The sequence below is a fragment of the Phaseolus vulgaris genome, chromosome 10, assembly GCF_051622355.1.
Source record: "Phaseolus vulgaris cultivar YP4 chromosome 10, ASM5162235v1, whole genome shotgun sequence".
Lineage (NCBI taxonomy): Eukaryota > Viridiplantae > Streptophyta > Magnoliopsida > Fabales > Fabaceae > Phaseolus > Phaseolus vulgaris.
In genome coordinates, this window is record NC_143507.1 from 44,209,818 (window position 1) to 44,226,792 (window position 16,975).

The 16,975-nt window shown below is 27.6% G+C and overlaps 2 protein-coding genes across 3 annotated transcripts; both read left to right on the forward strand.

Moving 5' to 3' along the window:
• The first annotated feature begins 846 nt into the window (after window positions 1-846).
• On the forward strand, window positions 847-4,121 carry LOC137819513 (uncharacterized). 2 transcript variants are annotated; one of them, XM_068623391.2, is made up of 3 exons: window positions 847-1,188; window positions 1,297-1,359; window positions 3,817-4,121. In XM_068623391.2, exons 1-3 carry the CDS (start codon window positions 859-861, stop codon window positions 3,994-3,996), a joined length of 573 nt encoding a protein of 190 aa, XP_068479492.1. In that variant the 5' UTR covers window positions 847-858; the 3' UTR covers window positions 3,997-4,121. The 2 variants fall into 2 exon arrangements, with proteins under 2 accessions (XP_068479492.1, XP_068479493.2); XM_068623392.2 differs by having other exon boundaries at window positions 902-1,188; window positions 3,838-4,121.
• A 1,103-nt stretch (window positions 4,122-5,224) lies between these two features.
• On the forward strand, window positions 5,225-7,973 carry LOC137819085 (CASP-like protein 3A1). The gene is made up of 3 exons (XM_068622825.2): window positions 5,225-5,736; window positions 6,585-6,720; window positions 7,522-7,973. Exons 1-3 carry the CDS (start codon window positions 5,453-5,455, stop codon window positions 7,735-7,737), a joined length of 636 nt encoding a protein of 211 aa, XP_068478926.1. The 5' UTR covers window positions 5,225-5,452; the 3' UTR covers window positions 7,738-7,973.
• Window positions 7,974-16,975: the final 9,002 nt, after the last annotated feature.

Consider the following 16,975-nt stretch of genomic DNA (forward strand, 5'->3'; position numbering starts at 1 on the left):
GTGTGATCAAAAGCATCCTACACCTCTCTTTGGAACCATGGCTAACTATTTCAGTAAAAATTGACATGCGAAATTGATGCCCTCATTAACTTTCACATTCTTTTAGAACATCTAACTAAACCTCAATCTCTCTAATATGGAAAATCATCACCAAAACAATAGTTTAGTTTGTTTTCTCTAACCAGTTTTTTTTTATCAGTAAGAAAAAATAAATAAATATGAATCATTTCAAGAGTGGTTCAACCCTTATATAAATCGGAAAAAAATAATAATTAGTCTCTTCTTAACTATGCTAGAAACCACTTACGACAACTTAAGAAAACTACTGTATACACCCAAAAACCAACTAAAAAATCCAATCAATACCCTAACACATCAATTAACCATACTCATACAAATCAAAAGGTCAAGACATCAGTCCGAATAAGATAAAACAGCTGAAGATACCTTGTATGTAGCTCATGACCAAACCTTTAATTGAACCAGAAAAAAACATCTACTACACCATCTTTAAAAATACCATCTTTAAAAATGACGTTATTTTCGTGGTTCCAAATCTCCATCCTATAAAATAAAATAACGTTATTTCTGTGTTTTCTCCCACCAATAGTGCAGCATTTTACTGTTTTATAGCATGGAGAATTGAGACTTGAACAGTCTAATCAAATGGAATATATACAGCTTGTGATTACATTTTTGTTTCTTCAATGGTACAAAATAGCAATAATCACCAAATCTCTAGAAAAGTGATGATCAAAAGTGTGATGTGCACGTGAACCCTTATCCTTTCCTTATTTTTTGCCAGAATAACAATCGAACCAATGTTGGACTTTGTAAACACAGATCTTGACTAATAAAATGACTGATAAGAGCATTGAAGTCACAAGTAAAGAAACTTTGTTCTCAACTGATATTGGCCACAAACTCCTTCACATGACACAAAGATCCCGTGAATGTGTTGAAAAAATATCATGCTCCTCATTGGTTATATATTGGTTAACCAATGAAGAACCTAAGTTAATTAGAGACATTGCTTCAGGTGATGGAATGCAACTGCAACTGCTACTCATCAGATTATTCAAACTGCTTGCATCTGGGTTTCTTCATCCAATACTTATGGCAAACACTCGTTGCCCCATTGAGCTGGAACCTAGAACACTGAATCAAGTGCAGCTCACCCAAGCTAGGGTTCATACCTAACCTCTCCCTTCACTCATCATTCTCAATCATTTAGTTTGTGTTTTGGAGGCTAAATTTCCTATTATTTACCCTATGAATGGTTGCTGATTCTTGCAGGAAATAGCTGCAGAAGTAGTTCAGAAGTTGGAACCATGTGAAGCATCAGCTCTATTCATTGAGGTATGATTCCCTGACAGTTTTGGATAAAAAGTTTGTATCTTCTATCTATTTAGTTATATCCATTCTTATTCTTGCGAGAAAATCATGAAATAGAAACTAATTTTATATAAAAAAATAATTAGTTGTTATATTGACTAAATTAGAAACCATTTTATAGACTAAAAAAAAATTTAGTTTCTAAATTAGTTTATATTATTGTTAAATAGTTAATTTTGGTTTATAAATTAGTTTATATTATTGTTAAATAGTTTCTAAATTGATATCTAGCTACCAAGGTTTTAACTACCAATTATTTAAATTTTAAATTTGGTAGCAAAAACTTTGGTAGCTAATTAGATACCTATTTAGAAATCATTTAATAATAATAATAGAAATAGTCTCTATAACAACTAATTATTTTTTTGTTTCTAAAATTGGTTTCTATTTCATGATTTTCTTTTAGTGTTGGCCGAATTAAATGTTTGGTCTTGTGTAACATTTAGATTTGATTCTGCTCGCTTTTCTTATTTTGAGTGGTGCATTCGTCCTATGTCCTGTATGTTTTCGATTAAGTGAGTTTTTGTAAGGTTTCTTCTCATGGTTGAATTATTTGTTTTTTTAGTATATTAAGGTTTACGTAAACTGAAAGAAATTCGATGAATTTTATTGGTGTTATGTCATATATATAAAGGTTGGATCATCTTTAAGGTGATTCATATTTATTATTTTTACTTACTGATTAAAAAATAAACCTATGACTTAGAAGGTAAAATTCAATTTATATATGTAGTTTTATTCACCTTATATGAAGATTTTACATTCATCAACCCAACTCCAAGTTAAGAAGGAAAAGAAAGAGTTTAACTCAACACTACCAATTCTTCTTTCATCATAACAGAAGACAGCAAAAATTCATGTATGTCAGAGTAATACTTGGACATGCATGCACCAAATAAATATGGCTTTAATCATATGCATGTGTTTATTGTATTTTCTACTGCTTTTTTTTTTTAATAAATTTCATTATAAATATAAAATTATTGAGGTATGAAGTTCTACAAATGTTTACTATAAAAACACCTCCCATTTATCGAACTGTGTGTAATATAAAAAGATGAGCATTAACTGTGTTTATCTATTCGTTAATAAATACAAATAAAGTTGTTGCCATGTTGGAATCTATGAAAAGCATTAAATATATTTATTTTCCTAAAAAAAGTTATTACTACTTGACATATTGATCCTTCATTAAATAGATTAAAATGTTTTACATTTAAAAAAATAATAATAATTTAATGCTTGACAGCTGGCCTATATATTAGGCTATCTTATTAGATAATAAAATAAATTTCTCAAAAATGTAATGTTTATAGAGTGGCCCAAGTCTTTAGGTGTCTAATTTGGGAGTTTATTTTTTAATTATGTAGATTTTTTTTATCAGTAAAAAATTAATAATTTTTTATATAGATTTAATTTTGTGGGCTCTTCTAAATATTTTATGAGAGAGCTCATTCAAGTATATTTTATAAAACTTTTCCATTAAGGGTTGTTAGTATGAATTAAAATTGAAGACTTCGAATTTATAAAAAAAATGTCTTAAAAATAACTCCTCTCCCAATGCACTCAAAGTAAAAAAAATTATTAAAGTAGACATCTTCAAGATCATAGTATTAAAATAAAATTTATCACAAGATTTTAAAAATAAAGTTATATAGTAAGACTTAGGAGTTTGTGATATAGGATTTAGAGTTTCAAGAAAAAAAAAGAGTAAATTAAAACATTGCCCATACCTTAATTTAATTTTGGAAAAATAAACCAAGGCCATACAAACTTGATTAATTTTACTTAAGAATATGAACTTACAATTTTAAATTTTTCTTTTTTATAAAGATTTTTATATTAAGCATTATTATAAAATTTCACATCTTTAGATAGACACCTGACACTACAAGAAAATCATAAACCAATTTTTAGAGATAAAAAATAATTAGTTGTTATAGTGATTAAACTAGAGACCATTTTAGAGTTTTAAAAAAAATTTAATTTCTAAATTAGTTTATATTATTATTAAATGTTTATTAAATTGATATTTAATTAACAACCAAGATTTTTGTTACCAAATTTAGAAACTAAATAATTGGTAATTAAAACCTTGGTAGCTAATCAAATACCAATTTAGAAACTATTTAACAATAATATAAACCAATTTTTTTTAGTTTTTAAAATAATTTCTAATTTAGTTACTATAACAACTAATTATTATTTTTTATCTAAAATTAGTTTTTATCTCATGTTTTTCTTACCGTATAAAATGATATCATATTAAAAAAATATAAAAAAATACTATAAAAAAATATAAATAACTAAAATTCATATATTAACAAAATCGATACTGAGATAAATTAATAATTTATAGTTATTAATAGAATTTTAAGAAATTTGATTAATGAATGCTTATTACATGGTTTGTTGATGAAGGGGCTGATGCATCCAATACAGGAAGTGCTGGAAATGGAAGAAAATGAAAACCTAACTGAGAAGCTTGCTGATTGCATGAAGAAAGCTGAGTCTGTGACTGAGCAGAACAAAGCTTGCCATTGCCAATGCTCCTGTGCCACTGAAAACTCATTCAAAGACCCACTTTCTGCACCCTTTTGATTTATGCTTTATTACATTACATATGCTACTATTCAGTTTTTCCTTTTTTTCTTCTTCTCATGCTACTGATGATCAATGCAAATACTGCTACTACTTGCTAATAAAATCCAGGGTTCAGACAACTACACAACATTCTTCTGAATGCACCATCCAATTCATATTTCCTTTCTTATCAACTTTACAGAAAACAAACCCAGAATCCACAAAAATATAGATTTTTCTGATGTTATGGTGTTTCATTGAGATCTGGGCTTTGTTTAGGGCCTTTTGGGACATTTGCTTTGCTTCTGTGGTGAAAAAAAATCACATTGAAATTATAAACTCGTACGCGAAATTATATATTTATAAATAATTTTATAACAAGTGCGGGTGATTTGATAAAGAATCAACGGATGAGTTGTGGTTAGAGGTGAAATGTCACTCGAATCCAGAGTTAACTGGTTTTCCTCTAAATGCGTTGAGATACAACGTATAACTAAAAATTTAGGGATAAAACACTCTTTCGAAGCGGGTCGCAAGAACACAATACCAAATCAAAACAAACTCTGAATACTAATATAATTAGAATAAATATGATACTAAATTAAAAGATATACTTTAAAATTAATTAAGTCTTATAAAATTCACTATTAAGATGAAGTTTCGACGAGAACAATTCGAAGCATATAAAATACTAAGCATAGATGACAATCTTCATCCACTCATTCAAATTAAAATTAGCACGTAAATAATTCATTTCATTCAAATTAAAAGTATTATTTTATGATAGTGCACGTTTAAATATATTTTTTCATACATGCATAAAAAATCAAATTCAAGATTAAAAACTAAAATAAATCGAGATGGCACATAAATAATATGCGTATTATCTGAACCATAGCCAAACGAAATGTTGGATAAAATAAATACGATAGTTATTTTAAAACTGTTTTTATTTAAGGTAACGAGTCAAAATTATAGTATAGAAATAAATTATAAATACCCTGAATAATATTTTATTTTACAGTATTTTTAAATGTTTTGTAATTTATACAATATTTCAGGTAGTAAAAAACTATGAATAACAATATACTTTTTAAAAAAAAAAAATTAATGAGTTATCTTCTAAAAACAATTTTCATTCTTCAATTTAAATAAAAAATCTCTTTCTCATGTTTCTTTTTAAACAAAAGAGAGGTGTGAATAAAAAATAAAATGAATAAACAAAGAAAGAAAGGGTTAACTATGTATATTATATATTTGCAGAAATCATAGGAAAAAGCCATTGCAACAACACACAAAATTTGCCAACTTCTCTCTCTGTCTCTCTCTTCATCAACCTCTGCTTTCTGCATTACCCAAAGCTCATTCATTCACACTGCCCCACCTAAATTACTCATAAGGGTTGGTTCTCTGTTTTTGGAAGAAGACAAAAACAGAGCACAACAGGGGAAAACAGAGCAGAAGAAGGTGAAAGATGGTGAGTGAGCAGCAGAGAATAGCAGAGGAGATCCTGCAGGAATCCAAGGTAGCGGCGTTGGAGACCAGTGGCACAATGAGCGGACCCCTCGTCGGAGCCGCCGACAGAACCCGCCGCCGCAGGAGGGTGGAGGCTATGCAACTGCTTCTGAGAGGATTGTGCATGGCCTCCTCTGTTCTTTCAATATCACTCATGGTCACTGCAGAAGAATCAAGCAGTGTCAGTATTTATGGCTTTCAACTTCCTCTTCACTCCAAGTGGTCTTTTTCTGAGTCATTCGAGTGAGCTTCTTCCATTTTTTTTTTTCTGTCAATGCTTAGTTATCTCTCTCTGTATATTCACCTCTTGTCTTTTGTTTGTTCTGTTACTGAGTGTGCTTCTTTGTTCTTACTTTTTGTTGATAACTTAATGTGTTGTTCATTAAAAAAAGGCTTTTTTTTTAATTTTTGAAATTAGTTCTATTTCTGGAGAGAGAAGAAAAAAACAATGCAATTTGTGTTTCTGAACCAACTACTTAAGAAGCTGCTTCTTTTGAGAAGTGTTTGAAGGAGATTAATGAAAACAAAAATACCATTAAATATATTTTCTTAATGAAAATGAAAAAGAAAAAACAGAGTAAAAGCTATTTTTTGAATTTGATTTCATCTCTTTCTATGTCTTTTCTGCCGACCAAACACAACCTTAGAATCTGAATTGTAAATCAAATTCATATTAAAAACTGTTGCTTCATTTTCCTCAGTATGAAAGAAACTTTATTCTTCTTGGTAACCATGCAAGAGTTGTTGAGATTTTACTTTCTAAAGTTATTGTATTGGTTGGTGTTATAGTATTATTTTATTGCCAGCAAAAGAAGTTTCTTGATTCTGGGGCTTGCGGACAAAATTGACTGTAAAATGTGGGACCTTGGTGGGGTTTCATTGTCATCTCATGATATCATAATTCATTCATGACATTTGAATGAACAGTAAAAGACCCGTGATCGAAATTCTATTTTTTTTCTACCTTTTACTCTTTTTCTTTTGCATTTGTTTTGTGTGTGTTTGTTTGTCCCTTTACCTGCAATAATGTTGGTATGAGTTTTGTTTCAATATGACTTGTATGGTGATTGCTGTGAAGTTGTGATGGACAGATATCTTGTTGGGGTTTGTGCTGCTGTTGCAGCTCATTCCTTGCTTCAACTACTCATTGGCATATCCAGATTTCTTAAAACCTCTTCTGTGATTCCTTCCAGAAATCATGCATGGCTTATTTTTGCTGGGGATCAGGTATATATATTTATATAGCTCTGCATATTTTTGAGGTTCACTTGTGATCAAAATTAATCCATAAAATATAAAATTTGACAAAATGAGAAGCCAAAAATAGAGCTGAGTTCAAATTTTGTACTTGATTGTGAGACCTCCAACACTCCTCCTCACGCCAATAACGGCCGATAGTAAGTGGCAGATAGACCCAATAAAGTCTCGTCAGAATAGGTTTTAAATGGTTCTGATACTAGATTAAGAATTGAACTTTAGACTTAAGATAGGTATTAAATAACTCTGATACGATATTAAGAAGTGAATTTTAAACCTAACTCAACCTCATAAAACAGGTTTTTAAGATGAGATTTACAATCCCTTATAAAGAACGAAATATCTTAATCTCTAGTCACGATCTACGAGAGATACTCATTTGGTTTCTGGTTTCTGTGCTTATACATAACAAAATAAACAAATCCATTGCAATGGTGAAGAAAAAACAATGCAGAAATCACCACAAAGATTGTAGACAACATGCAAAAGTTCTAGATGCAAACTTAGTCAAGTGTAAACTGAAATCCTACTTTGATAGAAATGAACAAAAAGACAGTATACAAGAAGATATCCACTTATCTATTATCTTATAGTTTGGGTGGTGTCATATCATAATAATTCATGTAATCTTTTAATGCAGATCATTTTTATGTAGATTACTATAGCATATCTCAATACAAACTGGAAAACACCTTATGAAAGTTATTATTTCTCAGTTTTGTCCCATAATAAAGTGCTACTCTCAAGATTTCAATTATGATAAAATTGCAGGTATTTGCTTATGCATTGATGAGTGCTGGATCTGCTGCATCTGGGGTGACCAATCTGAATCGCACAGGAATTAGACACACGGCTTTACCAAATTTTTGCAAGCCTCTGCACAAGTTTTGTGACCATGTTGGCATCTCAATAGCCTTCACTTTCACCAGCTGCTTTTTGCTGGCTACCTCTGCTGTCCAAGATGTAATATGGCTCTCCCAAAACTGAAAATTTTCTTCATGTAACTCTTAAACTTTGTCTTCCATACAATGATCTCTCTCCTTTTAGACCTTGTGGTCAGTTTTCATGTTCTCAGCTCTGTTACATCTTGGTTGCAAGATGTTACTTGTGGTATGTTATGAAGGGAGTGTATCCTCTTTATCAGTCTTTTCTGATCTGTGAATGAATTACATGTCAATACTACTGCTATAATACTACTGCTATGAGCAATCTTATACTTTTTACCAGTGTTATACTTCTCAACAAAATTATAACCAGCATACTATCTGTCTATTTACTCATAGGATTTATACAGTTCCTCATATCGGTTGGAATAATTGTCTTTAATCTCTCAATTGTTCCTTTTTCATTTTCTTTCTCGTATTCCTTGATGTTCGATCGTTTCTCTTTCCTTTTCTCGTATTTGCTTTTTATATTGGATCGCTCCTACTTTCTTTTTTCATACTCACAGTACAAGAAAACTATAAAATAGAAACTAATTTTTAGTGACAAAAAATAATTAGTTGTTATAGTGATTAAATTATATACCATTTTCGAGACTAAAATTTTTTTAATTTTTAAATTGGTATCTAATTAGCCATCAAAGTTTTTGTTACAAAATTTAGAAACTAAATAATTGGTAGTTAAAACCTTGGTGGTTAATTAGATATCAATTTATAAACCATTCAACAATAATAGAAACAAATTTAGAAATAATTTTTTTTTAGTTTCTAAAATGATCTCTAATTAAATTATTATAACAACTAATTTTTTTTTTTCATTTCCTATTTAGTGTGGACTCTCTAATATTGGTCAAAAATTAACGTGAAAAATTGATTTATAATATCCTTTAGAACTTTACATGCATTGCAATTTAGGCTCTTGTTACTTACATAACGATTGAAAGAATTTATTATTTGTAAAATAATGATTATAAAAGTTAATATGGCGTTTTGTAGTGGATAATGTAAATTTTTCATGCTTCAAACTACATTCAATTGTTGAATTTTATCAATTTAGTTTTTTCAACTTCAAAACTATAGGTGAATTAATAAGCATGTTTTAACTCTTCACAGAACTTCCCATTTTTCTGTTGTTTTTCTTCTTATCAGCCTTCAAGTTCTTGTTGATGTAAACTCTGTTTTTGTTAGGATTTTAGTGTTTTCCAACTACTCTAATTAAAAAAATTTGCTTCATTAGTAGAAAGCTAGAAAGCTAATCCATACTAACTATGAAAGTGACATTATTAGTCTTCATAATGTTACATTTTTGTTAAGTCAAGTCTTCACACAAATTTCAGGAACATTTCAATTCTATAGTTTTAAATATATTAAAAAATAATAATAATAATAATTAAAATAAAATAAAATAAAATAATATATATATATATATATATATATATATATATTCGTCACATGCATATTCGTTTATATGAAATTTAAATACTTCAAATATATCAATACATATGAAACATAAATTACTACAAGAAATTTATTAAATAAAAACAAAATTTACAAACAAAAAATAATGAGTCACTATATTAATTAATTTAGATACTAATTTAAAGATTAAAAAATTATTTATATCTTAGATGGTTTCTATTATTATTAAAAATTTATAAAATGTTTTTTAAATTGATATCTAAATTAGCTACCAAGGTTTTAACTACTAATATTTTAGATTCTAAATTTATCTTAATTAATCTTTTAGAGACTAATTTATAACCTAAAATATTAGTAGCTAATGGTTAGATACCAATTTAAAAACCATTTTATAAATTTGTATTAATAATAGAAACTACTTTATATACCAATCATTTTTTTAGTCTCTAAAATGGTTTTTAATTTAGTCCAATAGTAACTAATTATTTTGGTTTCTAAATGTAGTTGTAATTTGATGATTTTCTTATAGTGAATATAAAACCAATCATTTATGGATATCCTTCGACTTTCGAATGTATATAATCATTTGTTTTTTAATCAAAACACGATATCATAATCACAAACATAACCTAAATATTGAGCTAATTATTTAATTTAATATATAACTACGAAAAATATATGAGAAGTTTCACATTAAACATGTGAAAGGTTACACATGTCATCAATAAAAAGATATACAATAATAAATTGTTTCCAAAAAATTAATACTAAGTTTGAATTCAAAGATTAATATATGTCATATACGACACCTAATCTACATTATAATATATCTACTTTGGCTTATATCTCATCTAATTACCTCACATAAGAGATTAATTTCTATGCATTTCATTGAGTATTACTAACTTTTCACCCAGAACTTAATATAAGAAACATTCATCAGTCTCTACTACATGAAATTTTAGTCTAATTGACTTGTGTATCATTAAAACAAATATATTTCATCAAATTCTCTAACTCAATACTTATATCATACATTAATAATTAAGTAGTAAATTCATGCTTACTACTTATGATATGTATTTATCACAATAATATCATTATCATCACTCACAACATCATTCATATAATATTAAATTCATTAATCACATTATATGTTATCTTATCATTTGAGTGACCCATCCATCTATATAATTTCTTAAAATAACAAATATGAGAGATAACACGAGAATCTATTGTAATGATTCTTAACATTAAAATGTATACCTATAACATTGATGACCATAACATCAAGCTTTGTGTCAATGTTCATTTGGTTAGTCAAAAAGGAAATTAATTATTGATATTGAGCAGGTGTAAGAGTGGAAGTTGATTAGTGATAGAATTTTTAGAAGCATCATCAACGTATATGTTTTGTGATACATTGAGAATTCAATAGTGAATTGGTTTAGATTATAACTCATAGAAAGAGATAATATTTCATTGAAATGTAAGTTTGGTAAAGAAATATATATATATATATATATATATATATATATATATATTTTTTTTTTAAAGATTGTAAACTAGTGTGTTTTTTATTATTTAATTCTAAAAACGTACACTTACACCAAATTATAATAATATTATAATATTTAAAACTCAAAAATAAAATAAATATGATTAAAATTTATTTTATTAATTTGTGAAGTGTATGTTTTATACTATTCGTGGGTTAACATATCACCATCCTATTTTTCTTTATATATATAACATGGTTGTTTCTTTTTATATTTTCATTGGTTCTCCAGCTACCCTCATATAAAAGGTGAAAATACTTTTTTATCTTTTTTGTGTCACTCCCATAAAGTATTTTTTGGATTATGTAATCCGAACACACATTTGAAAAAAGACTTCTGAATTACATAATCTGGAAGCTAAAAATATTTCTGAATTACAAAATCCAGAAATTAATCATGCATATGAAAAAAGGCTTCCAGATTATGTAATCCGAAAGCTAATTATGAATTTGAAAAAATACTTCCAAACTACGTATTATAAAAGGGTATATTTGGAAATATGAAAATTTATGGAGGTGAGAGAAAAATATATGGAGGTGCGGGAAGAAACAGTCAGATAACATGTTGCAGGTTTTGAGTCCCCTACTAAAAGACTGTTTCTTCCTGCACCTCCATACCTTCTTCTCTCACCTCCAGAAGTTTTCAAATTTTCAAAAATGCCCCTTTATAATATTCTGGATTATGTAATCTGGAAGTCATTTTTTAAATTTGTAATTAGCTACTAGATTACATAATCCGGAAGCCATTTTTCAGATGCATGATTATTCTCCGGATTACATAATCTGGAAGTCTTATTTAACTTCCGGATTATGTAATCCGGAAGTCTTTTCAAATGAGTTTCCGAATTACATAATCCGGAAACTATATGGGGGTGACACAAGAAGGACAAAAATGTATTTTCATGTTGTGTATGGAGGTGCCAGAAGAAGATATGGAGGTGCAGGAAGAAACAGTCCTACTAAAATTACTATCATATCCCAATGGCTTTTTATGATTTTCACATTCCTTGGCTGGCCCAAAGCAGAAAATAGCTAAATTTTGGGCTTTTTCTAAACATAAGCCTTTAATCATAACTATTGCAAAGGTTCAAACTATGGGTATTTCTTTCTTCACCCCAACAAACATCTTCCTGCACCCATTATTTTTGGAAAAAGGTTTTAGCCCTTTTAAAATGACTTTTAAATTACTTTTCTTTAGAATATTTTTGGAATATATTTTATCAATTCTGGATTTACTATTTCGAAAGTAAAAAAATATTTTAGAATGATTTTTTTTCTTATTTTCCTTCTGAAAACACATTTTGCTTAAAGGACCACCCCTATTCCAGAAATACCTTCTAGAAATTGAGGTCTGTTTGTTTCTTGATGAATGATTGATAATTCATATGCATAAATTGATTAATCATTAATTACTAATTAAAAAAGATTGCTTGATAATCTCTCAGGGCCAACTAATATCTAAAAGAAAAATATAAAAAAAAATGAAATAAATTCCTCTTATAGACTATCTTAATCTATATATAAAATAATTTCTACACATTTTTTATTTTAATTTAACATAAATTAAATTTAACCCATGAAACGAAAATATTTACTTTTTTTCTTATTTTCATTTTGTACAACTGTCTATTAGGGAACTTTTACGTTAAACTAATTATAGGGTCTTCATGTAGAAAATTAAGACAATTACTACTCTTTGATTAATTTTAAAATATTTTTTGTGTGTTTATGATTTTTCATATTATAATCCTAGCTTTTGACGTCATTTTCTTTAAAAATAAAAAAATGTATAAATTAAGACAGAAAAGAGTCAATGAATTCAATGTAGAACAATGACATGACATTGATTTTAAGAGCCCACCACTTTATGAAATTGTCTTACTTTTGTAGATCGCAATCTGAGTATAATATCTCCTTTTAAAAGGACAATTTTTAGTTTCTATATACATTATTACTGTACGAATTTATCTTTATACTCAGAGAAAATATTCTTGGGATATTGATACAAAAGTACTTCTCAATAATTTATTTAATAACTTATTCTAAATTTTATGAATTATATTCTTTTCACTATTAATTGATATTAAAGAATAAAAAGTGTGTCGTCTTACTATTTTTCTTATTATATTTTTTAAAATTGTTTAATAAATATTTAAATACGCATAGGGAAATAAATGAGATATAAGTTTTCAACTCAAAATATTAAAATATAATAATAATAAAAGAAATTATGTTGGAGATCACGTGAATTAGAAACTGTTCTGTACGGGTTGAGACTGAGAGAATTATTACCTCCTTTTCAGATTATCTTCTACTCTTCTCCACTTCACTGAACAACCTCTTCCTCTCCTTTGCCGGTCCTCGTTGTTTTGCAAATTTTCGGTTTGGATGGTACCTACAGAAGAACATGTGAAATCTCGGTATTCGATGTTTGATGTAATTAATATGTGATGATGACATACCTTTTTCTCAAAACTTATGACTATTTATATGATTATTATGTCTCATTGTTATTGAGTCAGATTAGAGTTTGGATCATAATTAAGAGCACATTACTTAATGTTTAACCACGATTTTGGGCTTGTTAATCTTCTGGTAAGCTTTAACGAGATTGGTCATGTCGGTCGACACTAACCGGATGCTAAGATCTCTGTCCTTCATCCGGTAACGACCGATACAGAAACAAAGACACTTTATAAGTATATAAGTGAGTACAAATCTTAATTTATAAATCGATTTTATAAGATTAAATTAATTTTAAAAATTAATGTATAAAGTGAATATGTACTCTCGGTTAAAAAAATTTAATCAAACTCAATTACCCCTTATATGTCTCGTTCTCTAATTTAATGTTGATGCATTATTGAAAATGGTAGCTGTAGTTATCAAATAATTTAGAATCTAGACACGGGCACTAGGTATCAATATTACAACTTGTATCTAAAACCGAAGGAATAATTTGAGTTTAATGATTGATGTACCTTATAAATGATGAGGTTTTTATAAGAACAACCCATTATTTTTTTATATTTTAATTATTGGATGATTAATATCACACCTAAAAGTTGTATGGGATATTATGATATAAAACAGAAAATAGCATGCAACATGTCCTTAATATGATTATTAAAAAAATGCAACTCATTATTTTAAGTGACCAAACACGTTTGCAAACTTTGTGTTATTTCTTACTACTTTGGGAAGCACACTAACTCAATCAACTTTCATGTGACAGTGAACTATCTCTATAAAAAAAATTAGTTTTAAAAAATTAAAATAATTAATTACTATATTAAATTAGACTAGAGATTATTTTATAAATTAAAAATAATTTTTATAAATAATAGAAATTTATAAAGTAGTTTATAAAATAATATTTAATTATTATTTATTAAGATTTTAGTTATTTATGGTTGGAGATTCCAGATCGACTAGATATTAGGACATTTCATTGTGTATAAATGGGTGCAAACTCATCTCATAAGCTGGTTTTATGAAGTTGAATTAAGCTTAAAGTTCACTTCGTAATATGGTATCAAAGTCATTTTTGAACATATCCTAGTGAGTGTTTCTGAGGCTTATCAGGTCACCCGCTATCGGACCGTTACCGGACCACCCATAATATGTTATCCCACGCACAAGCTGTCACTCTCGGTATGAGGGGGTGTGTTGGAGATTTCACATCGACTAGAGATTATAACATTTCATTGTATATAAGTGGGTGCAAATCTCACCCCATAAGTCGGTTTTATGAGATTGAGTTAGACTTAAAGTCTAATTCTATTTACTATTTTATATTTTAAATTAGTCTCCATCAATCTTTTAGAAAAAAAATTAATATAATGATTAATTATTTTTATTTCTAGATTTAATTGTTATTTAATAAAAAAATTTAATAACAGCTTGCAAAATTTGTGTTCTTTCCCACTTTTGTAAGCATCGTAACTCAATCAACTTTCATGTTATGGAGAGCTATGCTACCACCATTACTCCTTTTATGTTTATTAGGTCCATCACTTTATTTTTTGTTTTCTGAACTAATGGGAATTTAAATGAAAATAAACTTTAATGATTAAGTGTTCCATATCTACTTGTAACCTAATTTATCTTTTGACTATAGTACAACTGTGGATGCAAATCATCCACAATCATTTGCGTTTTAAACAGCAAAAACACAACTTTATATATCATAATGTCATATCATTGGTAAAACTAAATTTGTTTCGGATTTTCTTAAGGAACACAAACAATCCACTTTGGTAACTCACATTTTTTGGTAACTCACATTGTCTTCACAATCTTTGTTTCTCTTCTATTCTCTCTCAATATATGTTTTTTTTTATAAAAACTTTCATGTTAATCATTATTATACATCTTGACATCTCAACTAGACTGTCATATCAAGTAACAACAATCATTTGTTATCACAAGTAACAACAATCATTTGTCATCACATTAAAAACATATTAATAAAAAAATACAAAAATATCGGAAAACAGACCGAAACTCATATGTTAACAAAGACGATATATAGGTAAATTACACCTATTCATAAAGAATTCTAAAAAAAAAATATATGGAAACCTATTATACAAATGAAATGATTATTTATAAATAAATCATAAATTAACTATCTTATCAGCACACACATTCTCTTTACGAAAGATATGAGTAATTTTAAACCTAATTTTCTTACCATAATTAAGACAAATATTTCATATATATATATATATATATATATCACAACAATTTTATATATATAAATGATACTTAAATACATAGAATGATCGAGATAAAAAACAATTGTTACCGTCAGTTTCATGTATTATCTAAATCCTATCAGTTTATACCAATACATTTTAAAATTATTTATTTAGTCTTAATAACTTTAAAATTAAATCCTTCATTATTTCATATCCATCAATTTAGAAGAAAAAAATGCAATAGAATTGTAATGTAGTATCGTTGATTAGTGCTTCAATGACGTTTCAAAACACTGCAACGGCTTAATCGGAATATGACATTTCAAGAATTATTCAAAACCCTACAACGGTACATCTCTCAAATCAAAGCGCTTCTTTTTCAAATTCCAAAATAAAGTACTTTCTATTTCTTTTTTATTCAAAAGGTTTTTTATTTTATTTTTCTCCTCTTTTAAATATAAGACAACATTAATTATAAATTTATAGTGATGTAAAAGAGTCTTATAAATATTAAGTGAAAAAAATTATTATATTTATTACGCTTTCCAGATGGAGAATAATTTTTTTGAGCTATTTTTTTTTTCGGTTTTGTTTGGTAGTGTTGTTGTGTTTTTCTTTTTTCCATCTTTTTTCTGTCCGTTTGAAGCTTTTTAGTCAAACAACACAAACGTGGCCTTATACGGAGGAAGTATAACTTTTTTTCTTTATTCCAGCTTCTTTCTGTCTCTTTTAAGCCTTTAAGTCAAACAAAACAAACGTGTCCTATTAATTTTGAAATCCCTTTTTATTTATAAGAAAAAAAATAATACATAAATTAAGATATTTGGTTAATCGTATTATATCTATTATTATTCTCTTAACATTTTATTTAAATACTTTTATTGTAAACAATAAATGCATTAACTAAAATGAGAGTATTTTAAGAAAAATGTCATTAAATTAATAGTAAATAGTTTAAACTTATTAATATTTAAGAAAAAAATATCTTATAAATGAGAACCTTTAAATTTAAATATAAATAAATAAAAGTAATTTTTTTACTGTTTCAATTAACAAAATTTAATTTTAATTCAAAGACGTCTTTTAAAACATCTTCGAGTTTGATATTATTAATAAAAAAATTTATTAAAACTAGAATCATTATATAAAAGAAAAAATATTTGGATTTGCTTCACTTAAATATGTGGAGATTACATATTTGTGTTTGTACGTATATTAATAATATAGATTATGATATCGTATAAATAGGGTCCGAAAGAATTTTTACCTATTGATCTGTGTTTCGGTCGGTTTATCTTTCTTTTTGTATTGAAAGGATCAAATTGATTCACTATGTCTTTCTATGCGCTTGTTCCTTCACTCAGTTAAGCTCTCATTTCCTTTGTGTGCTCTTGGTCGGGAGGACACTTACAAAAGGTGTTTCAATGCTCAAGTATTTAGTATTCGGTGCTCAGTATAATTAATGCACAATAATGATGTACCTTTATTTTTAAAGTTGGATCTATTTACATATTTATCATGAACCCATTATTACTGAAACAGATTAAGGTTTAGATAATGATTAACAACGTATTACTTAATGTGTTCATACTGCTTAAGCTCTT